This window comes from Protopterus annectens, chromosome 8.part0 (genome assembly GCF_019279795.1).
Source record: "Protopterus annectens isolate FY-2018-M chromosome 8.part0, PAN1.0, whole genome shotgun sequence".
Classification (NCBI taxonomy): domain Eukaryota; kingdom Metazoa; phylum Chordata; order Ceratodontiformes; family Protopteridae; genus Protopterus; species Protopterus annectens.
Genome location: NC_056741.1, coordinates 332,538,491 through 332,558,465, shown reverse-complemented (window position 1 = coordinate 332,558,465; position 19,975 = coordinate 332,538,491). Strand labels below are relative to the sequence as shown.

The following is a 19,975-nucleotide window of genomic DNA, read 5'->3' as shown; positions in this document are numbered from 1 at the left end:
TCAAACATGATTCCATAGTAGCACTCAACTGCAATTGGTATTGTTTTATTATGAAATCCAATTCTTTTTCCTTCTTCTGCTTTTATGCATTTGCATATATGTCACAAATCAAGGCTAGTAATTTAACAGCCACAGGTACCCTGGGAAGACACAGCCATAATTATTAGAGGATGCAATGCAAACAACCACTTTTTTCTCCTGCATTTTTCGAATTATATAAAACTTCCACCCTTGCCTAACTATATACTTTTGCTGATTACCACCCCTACCCTACCAAAAAGCTCACTCGTATCAGGTTGTACATTCTGTAAAGCTGTTATCCAAGCTTAACTATCCTTCACTTCCAGTCAGTTGCAATTCAAACCATAAACAATATACATATAAATATTCCACCTTATGAGAAACTCATTCCCTAAATTTCAGAGACACTAACAATTCATCTCTTTCTCTGATTTTCAAGCTTTTGCAATAGATTATTTTATAGACTAATAGAAAGTAACAAATATTGTCTCTCTCTGCCTAGAGTCTCAAGCCCTTCTTCTATAGCTCACTACTATCCACTTTGCCTTCTGCCACCTTAATGTCTAGACTTCAAGAAATGGGCTCATGTTGACTGAAAACTCTACTGTTGTTGAAAAAGTTTTGCCTAAATTTCTTCTACGAAATGGCACTTGTTTAAAGGATTATCACTTAACTAGCATGATCCCTTGATAGCAGTAAAAGAGCAGTGAAGCTTTTGTATCTCATTATGTACCCTTATCTGAAGTCCATTATGGAGTTTTATAAAGGCCACAGCACAGGTACGGCTCTGTGTTGCCTTACTAAATTCTTCTTCAGCAAACCGTTGAACTCTTCTCTCTTTCTATTTCTGCTGTGCTCTTAACTTGAGTTTTCTGACCCCCATGTAAATTTAACTTCTAAAGCCCCTCCCACTCCATTATCTCATTTGATGCTGTTACAGATCACTATGAGATCATAGCAGGAAGGTTGTCCTTTAAACTTATTGCACACTCCAAAATCCATATCTTTAAGCATTTCCATCTTTTTCTTAAAATCTCCATTTTAGCACCAATTCATAGCACGGTTCTGCAAAGTACAGATAAAACAGGATATACACAATTTGTTTAAAAAGAAACCTTGTTACAAACCTAGCCACTTTAGTGACCCTTTGAAAAAGGTAAAATTATGATTTGACAGTAATGCACATTTCTGTAACTTATATTTTTATATAAAAGGATTTTACTTTAGATTAGTTATGAAGGTACTTTAAAATCAAACTTTCAAAGATGGGACAGATATCTATTATCTGTCCATGAAAAAAAAATGCCTTGCGCTTCAAGAAAACACACTTCTTTATTGACAGGACTTCAACTGTCTGTGAAAAGTATAATTGTATCTAGTATTATGGTTAGAGTTTATTTATTTATTTATTGCATTTGTTGACCGGGAAAGTCCACTGAGCCTAGGAAGAGCACATTTTCAGTGTAGGCCAGGGGAGAAAAGCTCCACAATATTGCATACAAAACAATTAAAAACAAAGTAGATCCATTGAAAAATTGAATACAAAGTTGAAATGTAAAAATACACAAATATAACAGTAATATCATACATTAATTATGAACAAATGTCTGTATATAGAGTTGCACCAGCAGATCTACTAGGTAACAATACAAACATGTCTAACATTGCATATTCAGAAATTCTGAAGAATCCTTCCACAAAAAAAACTCCCCTGTATCTCATGAACCTATAAGCTCAATACAATCACAGCCTTGTACAAGTAACACATTACACAGACCTCCCAGTGAGGTCAACATACCCTGGAAGCAGGGAGACTTCATAATAACTATATATGTATTGTTACAATAAAATTAAGCCAGACTCAGAAACCCATAAGAAAGGCACTGTGACATAGTAACCCCTAACATTCATTGCATGCAGAACTAACACATACCTCACTGGAATTTGCAAAGAACTTCTATCACTGTCATGTTTATTTACTTGGGGCCAAAATATGAGGCATCTCAACTAGACTGAAAGGAATGATGACAATTACAACATATCCACACGTCTGCAAGTCAATTAATATGTGAGGGACACTTGGTCTTAAGGACATATGGCAAATGCTCACTGTTACCTCTGGCAATAGTCAATATCAGCCAAATAAGCTTTGTCTGCACTGTTGCACCTCCAAGTTTTAATCCCTCATCCCCCAGGATTTTGCCCACTTTAGACTGAACCCATTGCTTCCAGTAAGACTTTCTAACAATAATTTAAACTTATTAAAAAATTTATTTGCACACAGACACATGCAATATCTTTCAAAAGAAAGGGCTAAATAGCAGTTCTACATTACCAGCGTGACACTGCCAGCCCAGCTAGATAGAATTTTGTAAATAATTCTATGTCATTTGTGAATAGTAATATGATTTGTATGCTTGCCTTAAAAATGTAAGAAAACTATATGTTTTGTACTGAGCTTCAAGATTGTAATACAGTGCACCCTGCTGGAAAAGAGCAGATGTGTATAAATTATATGCCAATGCAAATGTATGGTTTCATAGTAAAAGTTAGAATATATAGAGTTAACTTACAAACTATGAGAAAATATAGAATTTTATGAGTGTGTTTAGCAGAACTAGAAGACAGAATGTCTGCAGTTGGAAATTCCTTCTATTGTTTGAAACCGAGGTAATTACAGGTTTCCAAGGTAATTGTTTTACGACTTCCAGTTTCGGGCAAGCTTCTAAGAGAGAATTGTCAGCTTCTAAGAGATAAGTATTTTTCATAGAGACATGTTAAATTCTGTTGGTATCTGTTTCCCCTGGGAACTAGATGCAAGTGTCAAATAGTGATGACATCTAGCTAACCCAGCAGTAATGCGTATTATTAACTTAAGAACTATCTCAGAGAAAAAGAGTGCATTTTGTATTTTGTTCCGGACCTGTTAACAACTTACCAGCACTTTGCCGTGCTCTGTAAGTAAGTTATTTAGAACATAGTTTCTCTTAGAGATAGATTGGAATATAGCAAGATTAGTGTAGATGTTTTCTATATTTATGCGAGACTGTCCTACTACGTTAATTTAAAGTATTTCCTGTGACTGTGAACTTTGCTGTCACTATGTTGAGTTAATAAGTATTATCTTGTGCTTTTATTATTTATTAAATATTTTTAAACCTTTTAATTGTGGCTGGTTTGTTTACAAATATTTAAGATCTTGAGAGTACTTGCATGTATTTGGTGACACTGTACAGGCCACTCTAGAATATTCTTAAAAGTTTGGTCACATTTACCATTTGGATAACAGTAGCATTACACAGTGGAATTGGTCACCCTTTGGGAAGGGCCTTATAGCAGCTGATAAAGGGGTTGTGGTGGCAGTGATAACTACCTTATGGTCTGGGCAGAAGGGGGCATAGTAAACCTGTTCCAGCCTTCCCTCAGGTGTGTGTTTGCTCTGGGATGGGGTAATGCTGGGCATTGACCTTTAAGCTGTGGCAGATGGCAGGGGTCAAGGCAGCTGATGCGGGTTGGGTGGGTGAGTGAAGGGAATGTGCCTGCCCTATGGCTGGGGGGGGTGTAGCATGTACTCATTGTGGCCATAACATTCCCAGCCCAGCTTACACTGACTTAGGGTGTATCAGCACATGTGGGTGAAGATTTAGGCCAGAAGAAATCCCCAAACAGTCAGATGAGTGCTTCTCTGCCACCCCATCTCACCACTTGCAGAAATGAATACCTAATGCTGATGAACCATTGTAAGGTGTAGAGGGTCCATCTTGCAGCAAAACTTCTCCCAGTAGGAAGATACTCCTGGCTAATGGAACACTGAGGTTATGCTGTGGTAGGACTTGTAGTTTAGGACAATTGGGCTGGAGGATGTGGCTTGATGGTCAGTCAATGTAGAGACAAAATAGTTGCCAAAATGGAAACAAATAAACAAAATGATGCCACCAGTTAAAAAACTTTGACAAACCAAGAACACAAACTACCTTTACTTGTAAAATAACTTGAATGGCAGCATGCATTTCTGAGTAGTGACTCTTTAAAAGTCAGGCACCAATGAATAGTTAGCACACCAGACTAAATGTATAGTAAATTATATTAAATGTATACCTTTCAGCAAAATATAAATAAATAGCCACAAGCATTTAAAATTGAATAGTAATGTTTTTACTTGAACTAAATAAAATAAAGTATTCAACTTGAAAATAAACTATGTAAGAAGGAATAATCTTAAATACAAATTTTAAAATAAAAGTTCTAAACAGGCAAATAACGAGTTCAGGTGCCTAGGCAGTGAGACATTTCCCTGTGGTACATTTGACTGGGGACACATGGCTGAAGTAGCATTCAGCTGCAGAGAAATATGGCTGTTTGCAGATTCCCTGTGGGCAAAGAGAAGCACACACTGCAATGCTCACAGCATTAGTAATCAAATGCATGGTGGCAGAAAAAGTAATGAGTGTTCTGCTCAGTGTACAGTACATACTTATGCAACTACAACATATAGAAGTTTGCTACAGCATGGAGGAAATCCTGTAGGCTACAGTAGTCACATTTATGCTCCAGTATGTGTTTTAGGTAATGTTCCCTAGACACTGTGTGAAGGCGGTAGTGGTACACACATTCCAATTATAAAGGCACTGCCCATTGTGCACTGCATTTTTACTGTCACTGACATGCCTTCTGATGCCTGCTATATTGCCTGCTGTCTCATGTTCCCTTGGGGACCATGGACATTGTTTTCCCCCTGTGCATTTGGTTATTGAAGTTCTGGGCATGGCAACATATTCTTCTCTTTGCCCACAGGGAATTTGCAAACAGCCATATTTCTCTGCAGCTGAATGTCACTTCAGCAATGTGTCCCCAGTCAAATGTACCACAGGGAAATGTCTCGCTGCCTAGGCACTTGAACCCCAGATAATTGGAGAGTGGAATGCAAAAGTGAAGACACATGGGATGAAACTGTGTACAGATGTGAGAAGATCAAGCTGGAATCAGAAGGGCTGCAGCCAACTGGCACAGAGTGTCAGGGGTAGTGTGTGACAGACGAATGCCAAAGAAGCTGAAAAGTATGGTATACAAAACAGTGGTGTGACCAGTTCTATGTAATGGTACAGAACCCTGGGCAGTGAAGGCAGAACAGTTGATGAAGCTAGAGATGGTGGAGATGAAGCACCTGAGACAGGTGGTAGGATGCTCACTGTAGAACAGAAGAAGAAATTAGGACATCAGAGCGGAAGTCCAAATAACTCCAATTGTAGAGAAGGTCAAAGAAACTAGATTATGGTTGTTCAGGCATGTGTGCAGGAAAGCAGAAGACAATCTAGTGAACACTATTTGGAAGAGACAGGAAGAAGGTAAGATGAACAGAAGGGTATCCAGCAAAGAGATGGATGGATTGTGTTACTGCATGTGACAGTCAGGCAAGGTAGGAGAGTGGCATTGAATCATGAGAGATGACTCAGTTGACTTGACAACCCAACCCTGTATAAAAACAAACAGGAAAATGGTTGTTGATGGTGATGATGATGGAAAAGTACAAACACTGGAAAAAAGAGAATATAAATAAGACAACAATGGAATATGTAGATAAAATTAAACTTTGGAAATAAAATATAAATGAAATGTTTCCTCAAAGGTGTCCAAGATATGTGGTAAATATGGATAAGTGTTTTATGAGACAGCATGGGAATATTTAAACAAGAAGAGCAAAGTAACGACTGAAGAAAGATGAAAAAGATTGCAGGATGTGAGAGAACTGCATGACTTTTTGTGGCAGATAAGGTTAGGAAAACTGAAAGTAAAAGAAGAGGTGAAACATAAAACAGTAAAAGAAAGAATGTGAACTATATGCCAGGTAGAATAACGATGCTAGTTATCTACTGAATGTATTATGTTCTTCATCTGTAACTATGTTTGTCATATTTTAATTGCTAGGATTTTTCATCTGTAACTATGTCTGTAATATTTTAATTTGTGGAGCTTTCCTCCCCAGGCCTCCGCTGAAAATGGACCTGCATCCAGTCGGACATTCCCGGTCAACAAATGTAAGTAAATAATAAATAAATAAATAAATAATGGATCAGCCATCTGTAGTACAGTAAAAAATTTTGGGGGGGTAAAATACACAACAAGATCAGTATGACTGTTTTTCTTCTACGTCCTTAGAAAACATAGCAGGGGTGGATTAAAGCTATGATGAGCTGTTATGAGCTACGCCCCGGGGTAGAAGAGTTTGATTTTCTCATCCTTCATTTAATTTCTTTCTGACCTTTAGCAAGTCACTTAACCAGACAGTTCTTTGAGGCAATTGGGAATTTGTGCCTGGTTCCTTAATGGTCACCTTGACTGCATGCTTAGCAACTACCTACAAATCTGTAATATGTGGTGACTATGTATTAAATAAGGCCTCAGATATATATTTGATATATAAAATGTTAATTAGTATGCAATAGATGTTTTTGTTAATTTGATGCGAAGAGTTGTTATATAACAAGTTATCTGAGTGTGATTTAATCATGAAAAAATTAAGATTATGGTTGTGTCGAAAGGGCTGGAGGGGAGAAGTATTAATGCACAGAATAGTTATTACTTTCATGATTTTCCCATGTGAAACATAAATGTTGTTTTGTGATTTGCATTCTGAAATTATTCTTTCTGTGTATATAATGTGATAAGATATCAATAAACTTTCCGTATTATTTTCAGTAATTATATTATTTACAATATTAAAATTTTATGTTATCTAATTTTAAGTTAAATGTTTTCATGAAATATCCTACTCTTTTCCATAAATGCCATGGTATCTTGTATATCCACTTTAGCTACCACCATCTTAGGTAGAAGGAGCCTCAGTTTAGCATTTCATATAGATGCCGGCACCCTAGGCGTACAGCAACCCCCATGTGGTGCACTGCAGAGTAAGCTCTGGAAAATGAATGAAAGCAACTGGTGTGGGAACACAACCCTCCAGCAACAATGGTCAGTGTGCAACCTGTTGAGTCACTGATAAAGCACATACGTCCATCAGCTGTGACTCATAAGTCCATCAGTTTTGACTGACTGCTTCTAGGCATACATGTAGATAGTGTAAAGTTATGGCCTGTGTAATTCTTATATGTATGTGTATATATATATATATATATATGTATGTGTATATATATATATATATATATATATATATATATATATATATATATATATATATATATACATACATATATATATATATATATATATATATATATATATATATATATATATATATATATATATATATATATATATGTATACACACACACACATATATTCATACATACAACCCAGGCACTGGGGATGCACAAGCCAGTGCATTTCTTTGTGCTGGTCCCAAGCCTGGATAAATGGGGAGGGTTGCATCAGGAAGGGCATCCGTCATAACATTTTGCCAAATCATACATGCAGACAACAGTACAGAAATACATACCGGATAGGTCAAGGCCCGGGTTAACAACAACCGTTACCCATACTGTTGGCCAAAAGGGTGCTGGCAGAAATTGGGCTACTGCTGGCCGAAAGAGGAGAAGAGGGGGAAGGCATACCCGAAGTCAGGTAAAGGCTAGGACTGTGATAGTGAGGGTCAGAACTTTGAATGTTGACAGTATGACTGGTGTAGGGAGAGAGCTAGCTGATATGATGGACCGAAGGAAGGTTGGTATATTGTGTGTGCAAGAGACCAGATGGAAGGGGAGCAAGGCTAGGTTTATCGGAGGCAGTTTCAAATTGTTTTATCATGGTGTGTATGGGAGGAGAAATGGCGTAGGCATTATCCTGAAGGAACAGTATGCTAATAGTGTTTTGGAGTTGAAAAGGGTGTCGGATAGAGTGACGTTTATGAAGCTGGAAATTGATGGTTGTTAGTGCATATGCTCCACAAGTTGGGTGTGCAATGGATGAGAAAAAAAATGTTGGAGCGAGTTAGATGAAGTGGTGATGACTGTACCCAAGGGTGTGAGACTGGTGATTGGAGCAGATTTCAATAGGCATGTTGATGAAAGGAACAGAGGGGATGAGGAAGTGATGGGTAGGTATGGTATTAAGCAAAGGCATGCAGAAGGTCAGATGGTAGTGGAGTTTGCGAAAAGGATGGACATGGCTGTGATGAATACATATTTTAACAAGAGGGAAGAGCATAGGGTGACATACAAGAGTGGAGGAAGATGCACACAGATGGATTATATCTTAAGTAGAAGGGCCAGTCTGAAGGAGATTGGAGACTGTAAAGTGGTGGCAGGGGAAAGTGTAGTTAGGCAGCATAGGATGGTGGTTTGTAAGATGACATTGGTGATCAAGAAGAGGAGGATGAGTGTGAGGGCAGCACCAAGGATCAAATGGTGGAAACTGAAAAAGGGTAATTGTGAGGTGATGTTCAGGGAAGAGTTAAGACAGGCACTGGGTGGCAGTGAAGAGTTACCTAATAGCTGGGTAACTACAGCAGAGCTAGTAAGAGAGATGGCTGGAAAGGTGCTTGGTGTGACATCTGGAAAGAGGAAGGAGGACAAGGAGACCTGGTGGTGGAATGAAGAAGTACAGGAGAGTATACAGAGAAAGAGGTTGTCGAAGAAGAAGTGGGATTGTCAAAGAGATGAAAGTAGACACAAGTATAAGGAGATGAGGTGCATGGCAAAGAGAGAGGTGGCAAAGGCTAACGATAAGGCATGTGAAAAGTTGTATAAAAGGTTGGACACTAAGGAGGGAGAAAAGGACCTGTACCAATTGGCTAGATAGAGGGACCGAGCTAGTAAAGATGTTCAGCAGGTAAGGGTGATAAAGGATAATGAGGGAAACATACTCACAAGTGAGGAGAGTGTGTTGAGCAGATGGAAAGAGTACTTTGAGAGGTTGATGAATGAAGAGAATGAGAGGTAGAGAAGGTTGGATGATGTGCGGATAGTGAATCTTGAAGTGCAGTGGATTAGCAAGGAGGAAGTAAGGATAGCTATGAAGAGGATGAAGAATGGAAAGGCTGTTGGTCCAAATGACATACCTGTGGAAGCATGGAGGTGTTTAGGTGAGATGGCAGTGGAGTTTTTAACTAGATTGTTTAATGAAATCTTGGAAAGTGAGAAGATGCCTGAGGAATGGAGAAAAAGTGTTTTGGTACCAATTTTTAAGAATAAGGGTGATGTGCAGAGCTGTAGTAACTACAGAGGGATTAAACTGATCAGTCACACCATTAAGTTATGGGAAAGAGTAGTGGAAGCTAGGTTAAGAAGGGAGGTGATGATTAGTGATCAGCAGTATGGTTTCATGCCAGGAAAGAGCACTACAGATGCGATGTTTGCTCTGAGAGTGTTGATGGAGAAGTACAGAGAAGGTCAGAAGGAGCTGCATTGTGTCTTTGTGGATTTAGAGAAAGCATATGACAGGGTGCCTAGAGAGGAGTTGTGGTATTGTATGAGGAAGTCGGGAGTGTCAGAGAAGTATGCAAGAGTGGTACAGGATATGTACGAGGGTAGTGTGACAGTGGTGAGGTCTGCAGTGGGAGTGACAGATGCATTTAAGGTAGAGGTGGGATTACATCAAGGATCAGCTCTGAGCCCTTTCTTATTTGCAATGGTGATGGACAGGTTGACAGACAAGATCAGACAGGAGTCCCCATGGACTATGATGTTTGCAGATGACATTGTGATCTGTAGTGAGAGTAGGGAACAGGTGGAGGAGACCCTGGAGAGGTGGAGATATGCTCTAGAGAGAAGAGGAATGACGGTCAGCAGGACTAAGACAGAATATATGTGTGTGTGTGAATGAGAGGGAGGCTAGTGGAATGTTGAGAATGCAGGGAGTAGAGGTGGCGAAGGTGGATGAGTTTAAGTACTTGAGATCAACAGTTCAGAGCAATGGTGAGTGTGGAAGAGAGGTGAAGAAGAGAGTACAGGCAGGATAGAGTGGGTGGAGAAGAGTGTCAGGAGTGATTTGTGACAGACAAGTACCAGTAAGAGTGAAAGGGAAGGTCTACAAGAGGGTAGTGAAACCAGCTATGTTATATGGGTTGGAGACAGTGGCATTGACAAAAAGGCAGGAGTCAGAGCTTGACGTGGCAGAGATGAAGATGTTAAGATTTGCACTGGGTGTGATGAGGATGGACAGGATTAGGAATAAGTATATTACAGGGTCAGCCCAGGTCGGAAGGTTTGGAGACAAAGCCAAAGAGGCAAGATTACGCTGGTTTGGACATGTGCTGAGGAGGGATGCAGAGTACATTGGGAAAAAGATGCTAAGGATGAAGCTGCCAGGTAACAGGTAAAGAGGGAGGCCTAAGATAAGGTTTATGGATGTGGTGAGAGAGGACATGCAGGTGGTTGGTGTGACAGAGCAAGATGCTGAGGACAGGAAGAAATGGAAACAGTTGATCTTCTGTGGCAACCCCTAATGGGAGCAGCCAAAAGAAGAAGAAGATATATATATATATATATATATATATATATATATATATATATATATATATATATATATACATATAGTCTGAACAATTCACAACTTCAGTAAAATCATGCATCCACCTTAATGTGCAAATCTCATTAATAATATTTAACTGAAGCAGAAAGGAAACAGTGCTTCAGAAGACAATTTTATTTGTCAGCTGTTAAAATGCTAGAGCCTGTTATTGAGTCACTTCTAATGCAAACCATTTTCTGAAATACCTTACAGTAAAACTGACAGGCGGATTGATAGCAGGACATGGCTCAAACCTTGTTACTAACAAGATGTTTACTGTGGCTGTGGTTTTAGACGACAGCAACACTAACAACTAGTCAGTAGTCACATTTCAGATTAAGTTAGTGGCACAAAGCACCAAAGCCCAGCTGCATCTGGTAAAATTTCAAGAGACAAAGCTTAGAAAATCCTGCTATGGAACACTGTTATGCAAGTTGTAGTCTACCTTATGAGTGGACACCAGTGGAATGTCTAGCCTGTGCGGCCCGCATGGGTCTTCTGATGTTAGCTGAGCATTGCAGAGCACTGCTGTGTCACAAACTGACAGTCATACTTCTCATAAACATTGACTATCCATAAATTCTCCTATTGTGTTTCTTAGAATTAAACTTCATATAAGGGAATGGGTGTTATTTTACATATTATACATTATCATTTCAGGTGATTAACCTCTTTAAAACAACTGACTGCCCGAACTTGAAATGAGAACTCGTGCATCACATTTCTACCTTTTGATTAACCCTGTAAGTAGCATGAACTCTTCACTACAGCTATTCACAAAGGTGGAGTTTTCAAACTGTCCGAAATCAGACAATTAACTTTGAGCAATCATTCCGCTTTAGGTAAAGCAGTAGGTGTGGCAGCATTACTTAGCAGCCTTGGGTTATGTGTGGCAAATAAACTATATCATGACAACATGAGTTCCACTCCCACAACATCCGCATGCGTACTTGTGACACTTTGAACTTTATTAATGAGAACAATGTTCCCATGGTTACAAATAAAACAACAGGCTTATTCCTTGTAGGCCCTTGCTAAATTAGCTGAAGAAAAAACAGTAAAAGTAAAGCAGAATATTACCGACAAACTATATGTAGGCCAGGATCTTATTTTCACATAAATGACTTCTGCTTCACAAGGCCATGATAATACTAGCGACCATCAGAAATATAACATGCTTCATATCTGTCATTGTTGTGATGAGATGATTCACTCTTGAAGATTCTAGACAAAGAAAGAAAAAACTCAGTCTCACCATCTGGGACAAATACCCTTTTTGCAAAAATACTCTAGGATCATCGACAAGCTGTAGATCTTCTTCCAGTAAAAGGAGAGACTCTAAATCAGCTGTGCTATGAATCGGTGCTCTGCGAGGGTCTTGTTTACAAATGGATGTTTTCACCCCATATGTTTTCTCAATCTCATCTGGATCCAGGCCCTCTAAACTTACACTGAAAAAAAAATGAAAATCTTCAATGAAAATAAATAATAAAAAGCAGATTTTTTTAATTAACATGCAGTGCTTCTTTTGTCTTTTCAATCAACACAGACTAATAATTTAAAACTATTTCTACTTACATTACAAATGTATTTAGACATACAAAGAGTACCAAATGAAAAAGACATAACAGCTATCTTTTTCACCAAACTTATACAGCTTGTTACTCGTAGCTGTACCTCAGTCTCTCTTAATATTCTTCCCACAGTCTGTCTCCATTCCCCTTACTGCAAAGACTAATTAGTTTTACACTGTTGCACACACTCTAAAAGGTCATTTCACCTGTATGCTGCAAATTCAGTAAAAAAGTGCTTCCTCATAAACAGTGTGAAGCTATTACCATCATTCTACAGATTATGTCCCCTCCTTGCTATTTTTTCAGTGGTATTCCTGCACGTGTCCCTTCACTATTTTATGCACCTGTACTCTCCCTTTCCTTCTAACTACAACCGAGTGTAACTCCTGACTACTTAACCTTTCATATAACTCCTTAAATCATCTTGGTTACCCTTTTCTGCACACCATCCACATAATGTATAAACCTGTCTCTCTACACGACCTCCAAAACTGTACACAGTATATGGTGTAGCCACAGACTGTATAATGACATTTAACAGCATAATTAGAGACAGCTGTGTACATAATACATCCCCAAAACAGTGCCCTTAATGACTCAGTGCTTCAGTGACCTATGAATTCATTTCTTTTTCCATCTCAGTAGTATGAATCTTTACCCCTTCCAAATAATATCCTATTATACTTATTGTAATAGGTGTAGAAGTTTATAAAAGAAGTTCACCGTCATACAGCATGACAAACCTTTTTTTTTTTTTTTTTTTGCAATCTTTTCATATGATGTCTGAAAGATTTCATATTTTAGTGAGTATTACTGCCTAGCAGTTCAATGGAGAGGATTAAGGTTATTAGCTGTTATAAGCTTCATCCTGGACTCCTGGGTTTGATTCTCTCAGCCTCCATTTGCACTCTTACTCTGCAGAAGTTATCAGATAGTGCTTCCTGGCCAGCCATAAAGAGAAGTATACATGTGTGGTGGTTAAATCTGCCTAACAAATAAATTAAAAAAAAATGTGACATATAAAGTGTGACAGCAGGCTTAATTTCTGCAAGCATTTAATGATGCTATGTATTTACTCATAACAGTATACCTTTTCTAAGACAGTATATTCCATAGCTTAAGTTTTTATTTTTCAAATGATTCCACTGTTGTTTATAAACAGCATGGGGATCATGTATCTCAGACAGAACTTTAGTATAGTATTTTCTTTTTAAATTAGAAAACGTTAGACATCTGTTTCTCTGACTAAGGAAGGGAATGGGGTAATGTGACTGTTTTAGCAAAGTAAAATATGACAGAGCTACTGGAAAAAAAAACTGTGCTATAATGGCAGGCAACACACTGCACTGTTATATTTTTTATGCTTGGCTTTCTATTAGATAAACTGCATTCATGCAAAAGGATCAACCCCATCTTTGACTAGTTTAATAGCAGCCACTATAGTATATGAGACATATCACTTTTAATGATAAGACATATAATATGTCAATTATATGGAGTTACATGTATCGGTACCATATCTAAATATGAATGTAAATTCTTTTTTATGAGACACATTACTCCCACTACTACTGGAAATGCCTGGGTATCCTTCTTCCACATTGCCCTCATTTCTGCCTGCAAATCCTGGTATTTTATGACTTTGTGTCTTTATGTGAGACATTGTCACTCTGTGTAGCAATTTCAATGATCAATGCTACTTTTGTCTACTTTTCATGGACTACTATATCTGATTTTCTCGCATCTATTTTTTGAACTGTTGGTAATGGGTGATCCCATGTAATATGAACTTCATCATTCTGTATAACGCTTTGTGGCTAATGTGCCCAGTGCTTCTCAACTACTTCAATATTATACTGTTTGCATATTCCCCAGTGCAACAGTCTTGCCACATTATTATGCCTTTCAGTATGCAGGCACTCTGCCATTAGTGTATCACACACAAAGCAACAAGATGTGAGACTGTTGCCAGTTCTGTTTTACAGAACCTGCATTTGTCTGTTTCTCCCACATATTCAATGGACTTTGTAAACCAAAGAGTACATAGTCCAGTATCCTGGGCCGCCAGTACTAACCTTTCATCTTTTGGTTTAAATTCACCTCTCCTTAACCATTCCTGTGTCAGATCCTGATCAACTGGAGGTTGTCTCAGGACTTTTCTCTATTTGTTACTATATTTATGTTTTTTCCATATTTCTTGCCTTCTCCTCTGATATTTCTCCTTATATTCCTTCTTTTGTTTTTTTTTGGCACGTTCAGTTGATGTCTGATTTTTGTCTACTTTTGGTTTGATTTCCATTCCTATTTGACAATGATATGCTTCTGCTAAACCAAGCAGGGAAGTCATCTTAGATTTCCTCCCCTCATGTTTTAAAACTTTCCCTATGTTTGGATCTGGTGAGGACAACAGATATATATATATATATATGCAGTCCTACGATTGCAGATCTATACATGTAACCAGTTTTGAGGCAGCCCATACCTCCTTTAGAGCAAGGGTTATATACTCTTGGTATACACTGAACTTTATATATCATCATTTGTCTTGTTTTCCTGTCCAACTGATCCAGTATCTTTTGGGGCCAATCAATCACCACAAAACTGTAAGTTAGAACAGGAAGAGGAAAACTGGTTTACAGCTAGGACTTTGTTCCTAGATGTAAGGGCTGTTTTCAGTATTAATTTAAGTCTTCTTAAATATTCCTTACTGAATTTTGTTCACATTTGTTCATGTTTTATTCTTGATCCTTCATCAATTCCCAAATATGTATACACTCCCTCTTGCTCAAGTTCCTTTAAATCATATTTTTGTCCCAGACTGATATTTTCTTGGTGCTGCAGTTTTCCTGCTTTAAAGGTTGCTTTTGCACATTTATCAAGACCAAATGACAACAACCTTATATCATGTGAGAAAGTTTTAATCACTTGCAGTTGTGCTTTCAACTCTTCATCTGATGATCTGTACAGTTTTAAGTCATCCACAAAAAGAAGATACATTTTTACATCTGGTTATTTTCTGTGAGACAAATTGTAACCATCTAATCTGTTAAGCAGACAGTTTAATGGGTTAAGGGCAAGACAAATGGGCAGTGGTGACAAAGAGTCACCCTGGAATATTCCCCTTTGAATTTTTATCTCTGGGATAATAATTTGTCTGTTATCATGGCTTAGCTGTAAAGTGGTTTCCCACAGTTTCATGGTCACTGTAATGTAATTGATCAATGTAGGATGTATCTTATACATCTGTAAGCACTCTATCTATGAATGTGGGTTACTGTCAAATGCTTTATTATAATTTAGACATGTCCTACTTAGAGTCTTCCCCCTTTTACAGTTCTCCACCATGACTTTATTTAGTAACAAATCATCTTTTGTTCCACATGACTTTCTTTTGGTACCCTTCGGTTCTATTTCCATGACTGAGTTTTCTTCTAAATGACTACACTACAGACTCTGTCAGCAAAAATTCCAGTATATAGCTTATACATCTTTGGAAGGTAAGTTTTTGGTCTATAGTTTTTAAGGATAGCTTGCATGTTCACACTTAAGGAAGAGTATCATTTTTCCTGTTGTTAACAAGGTTGGTGTCTGTTCTGGATGTGCATATAAGTAATACTTACCCAGATCTAAATCTTTGTGTAAAGATGTTAATACCTTTAGCCAGAGGTTGGGTACTGCATCTGGGACTTGGATTTTCCTTAAAGGAGCTTTTCTTAAATTTATTTCAATTTCTCTGGCCGTTACTTCACCCTGTTTCATACCTTGTATATTTAATCTTCTTACTGTTTCTTTTACTTCTTCTATCCTTTCAGTATCTTTTTTTCCTAATTCTCTCTAAAAAAAATTTGGGGTCATCAATGAATTGCTTATTTAGTACTTTTCCTTTATATTTATCTTTATATCTTCTAAGATTTTCTGTCAGTGCTAATATCATTAGTTTATTATTTGCAATAGTGTATGACAGAGCCTGGTCTGTTCTGATACTGTGCATTGATTTTATCACAACTATCTTTTCAAGTATTTTCTTGATCGGTTCCCTCTTCTATACTCTTCAGACAGTAGCAGTTCTTGTCTTAGTTCTTGTCTTAGTTGCTTTATAGTTTTCTCTGTTTGATACTTCCATGATGGCATTTGATTTCTTCCCTTCCTTAAACTTTCTACTTTGTGTTTTTGTGGTAAGACATTATCTGTTATTAATTTAGCTGCTCAGTAATATATCCTATTTATTTCTGTCATATCACATGAATTTCTGTTAACAGTCTTGATTACTGTGTTCATTCATTTTATCAAAGATTTTGGTCTTACCGACTTTCTGTACTCTATTTCTTTCTTTGATCTTAATACGTTTTTCCATCTCTATTAAATAAAGTAACTCTTCCCTTTGATCATTTTCTTCTAAACTGAGGGCACATTGTTGGCTCACTGTTTCCTGCGGACATTTTACAGAAAGTTCTAGAACATCTACCTGTGACATATTCTCATCAGCTGCATCCTGAGTTACCCATTGCTCTTTCATATCACTCCACAACATTGACTGTGTCAGAGTTGCCACTGTTTCCTGCTCGTTCCCTTGCTTTGAAACAAACTCCACCTGAACTTTTGTAATGGTTTCCATCTAAAGGCTGCAGGGCATCTTCGGGTAGCAAGTAGTCAGATGCTTTCTATTCCACCCGTTTCTTTTTAATTTGGGGATTCATTCTTCCATCACACTGTGGGATTTCCTGTGTTGGATTTTCTTTACTAAATCCTTTACCTTGCAGGTATCCCATAACTTTAGTTTCTGTTTCTTTTATCTTCTCCATTACTAATCATCTTTTCTACTTTCCCTGTTTGTTTTCTTAGTTTTGCATTGTGAAATGTTTCATATCGAGATGCCTTTGCGTGCATTTCTCTTCAAATAACTTTGTTGCTGCTTTTTATATTGATTAGTTTTGCTTTATCCTTTGCATAAATATTGCACCATATTAAATCTTTTTTTACTTTCCATACCTCACAAGCTCTTAGAGTAAGAAATCTGGACAAGGCCATAAATAATGGGGGGACAAAGGCCCAAAAATAGGGACAACTTTTAAATATTGCTGTTACAAATTTAGAAAGTTGATAAAACAGCAGGCTTTGAAATAGCATGCATTTTCTGAAGGATATGAAGCCTGAAACTTAAATGTCTGTCATTATATTCTGACTTGAATTCTGAATGATTTGTCAATGATTTGCTAGAAAACCACAATTTTATGAGAAACAGAGGTAAAGATCTGGACATTCTGTGAAAATCTAGAGAGTTGAGAGTTATATTTCTTCAGATGTCTCCCGCTCCACCTGTTTCTCATTCTTCCATCATGCTATGACATAAACTGTGTTAGACTTTCTACACTAAATCCTTCACTTTATCAGGTATCCCATAACTTCAGCTTCTATTTGTTTAACTTCTAAATTGCTAATCTTCTGTTCTACATCCTCCTTTGTGATCTTATTTTTTTCTGTTGTGAAATTTTCCATATCTAGGTGCCTTTGCTTGTATTTCTCTTCAACATACCTCTCAACCTCTTAGAGCAAGAAGTCTGGACAAAGCCACAAATAATGGGGGGACAAAAGGCCAAAACTAGGGACACTTTTTAAATATTGCTCTTACAAACTTAGAAAGTTGATAGAATAACAGGTTTTGCATTAGCAATGAATTTCTGAAGCATATGAAGTCTGAAAATCAAATATCTGCCATTATTTTCTGACTTTACTCCTCAATGGTTTGCCAGAAAACCACAATTTTATGAGAAACAGACCAAAAATAAGAGGCAAAATCTCAACATTCTGCAAAAAATCTGGCCAGTTGAGAAGTATGCTCTTCAAACATCATTGCTTTGTAGATATTTTTTTGTATTGATTAGTTTGGCTTTCTCCTTTGCAGCATATCAAATCTCTCTTTCTTTCCCATGTTGTATTGATTAGTTTGGCTTTCTCCTTTGCAGCATATCAGATCTCTCTTTCTTTCCCATGTTTTTTTTGTATTGATTAGTTTGGCTTTCACCTTTGCAGCATATCAGATCTCTCTTTCTTTCCCATGTTGTATTGATTAGTTTGGCTTTCTCCTTTGCAGCATATCAGATCTCTCTTTCTTTCCCATGTATTTTTTTGTATCGATTAGTTTGGCTTTCTCATTTGCAGCATATCATATCTCTCTTTCTTTCCCATGTTGTATTGATTAGTTTGGCTTTCTCCTTTGCAGCATAGCAGATCTCTCTTTCTTTCCCATGTTGTATTGATTAGTTTGGCTTTCTCCTTTGCAGCATATCAGATCTCTCTTTCTTTCCTATGTTGTATTGATTAGTTTGGCTTTCTCCTTTGCAGCATATCATATCTCTCTTTCTTTCCCATGTTGTATTGATTAGTTTGGCTTTCTCCTTTGCAGCATATCAGATCTCTCTTTCATTCCCATGTTTTTTTTTTGTATTGATTAGTTTGGCGTTCTCCTTTGCAGAATATCAGATCTCTCTTTCCCATGTTGTATTGATTAGTTTGGCTTTCTCCTTTGCAGCATATCAGATCTCTTTCTTTCCCATGTTGTATTGATTAGTTTGGCTTCCTCCTTTGCAGCATATCAGATCTCTCTTTCATTCCCATGTTTTTTTTTGTATTGATTAGTTTGGCTTTCTCCTTTGCAGCATATCAGATCTCTCTTTCTTTGCCATATTGATGTTGTATTGATTAGTTTGGCTTTCTCCTTTGCAGCATATCAGATCTCTCTTTCTTTCCCATGTTGTACTGATTAGTTTGGCTTTCTCCTTTGCAGCATATCATATCTCTCTTTCTTTCCCATGTTGTATTGATTAGTTTGGCTTTCTCCTTTGCAGCATATCAGATCTCTCTTTCTTTCCTATGTTGTATTGATTAGTTTGGCTTCCTCCTTTGCAGCATATCATATCTCTCTTTCTTTCCCATGTTGTATTGATTAGTTTGGCTTTTTCCTTTGCAGCATATCAGATCTCTCTTTCATTCCCATGTTGTATTGATTAGTTTGGCTTCCTCCTTTGCAGCATATCAGATCTCTCTTTCATTCCCATGTTTTTTTTTTGTATTGATTAGTTTGGCTTTCTCCTTTGCAGCATATCAGATCTCTCTTTCTTTGCCATATTGATGTTGTATTGATTAGTTTGGCTTTCTCCTTTGCAGCATATCAGATCTCTCTTTCTTTCCCATATTCATTTTGTATTGATTAGTTTGGCTTTCTCCTTTGCAGCATATCACATCTTTCTTTCTTTCCCATGTTGTACTCATTAGTTTGGCTTTCTCCTTTGCAACATATCAGATTTCTCTTTCTTTCCTATGTTGTATTCATTAGTTTGGCTTTCTCCTTTGCAGCATATCAGATCTCACTTTCTTTCCAATGTTGTATTGATTAGTTTGGCTTTCTCCTTTGCAGCATATCAGATCTCTCTTTCATTCCCATGTTTTTTTTTGTATTGATTAGTTTGGCGTTCTCCTTTGCAGAATATCAGATCTCTCTTTCTTTCCCATGTTATACTGATTAGTTTGGCTTTCTCCTTTGCAGCATATCAGATCTCTCTTTCTTTCCCATGTTGTATTGATTAGTTTGGCTTTCTCCTTTGCAGCATATCAGATCTCTCTTTCATTCCCATGTTTTTTTTTGTATTGATTAGTTTGGCTTTCTCCTTTGCAGCATATCAGATCTCTCTTTCTTTCCCATGTTGTACTGATTAGTTTGGCTTTCTCCTTTGCAGCATATCAGATCTCTCTTTCTTTCCTATGTTGTATTGATTAGTTTGGCTTTCTCCTTTGCAGCATATCATATCTCTCTTTCTTTCCCATGTTGTATTGATTAGTTTGGCTTTCTCCTTTGCAGCATATCAGATCTCTCTTTCATTCCCATGTTGTTTTTTTGTATTGATTAGTTTGGCGTTCTC

At 37.4% G+C, this 19,975-nt stretch overlaps 1 protein-coding gene across 1 annotated transcript in view; it reads right to left on the bottom strand.

Annotated features, from left to right (window-relative positions):
- LOC122808789 (A-kinase anchor protein 13-like) overlaps window positions 1-19,975 on the bottom strand; it is a 1,176,608-nt gene that overhangs the window by 371,909 nt on the left and 784,724 nt on the right. The window contains exon 3 of the mRNA XM_044079825.1: window positions 11,741-11,936. Within this exon, the coding sequence (XP_043935760.1) occupies window positions 11,741-11,936 (196 nt within the window). The remainder of the gene's footprint in view (window positions 1-11,740; window positions 11,937-19,975) is intronic.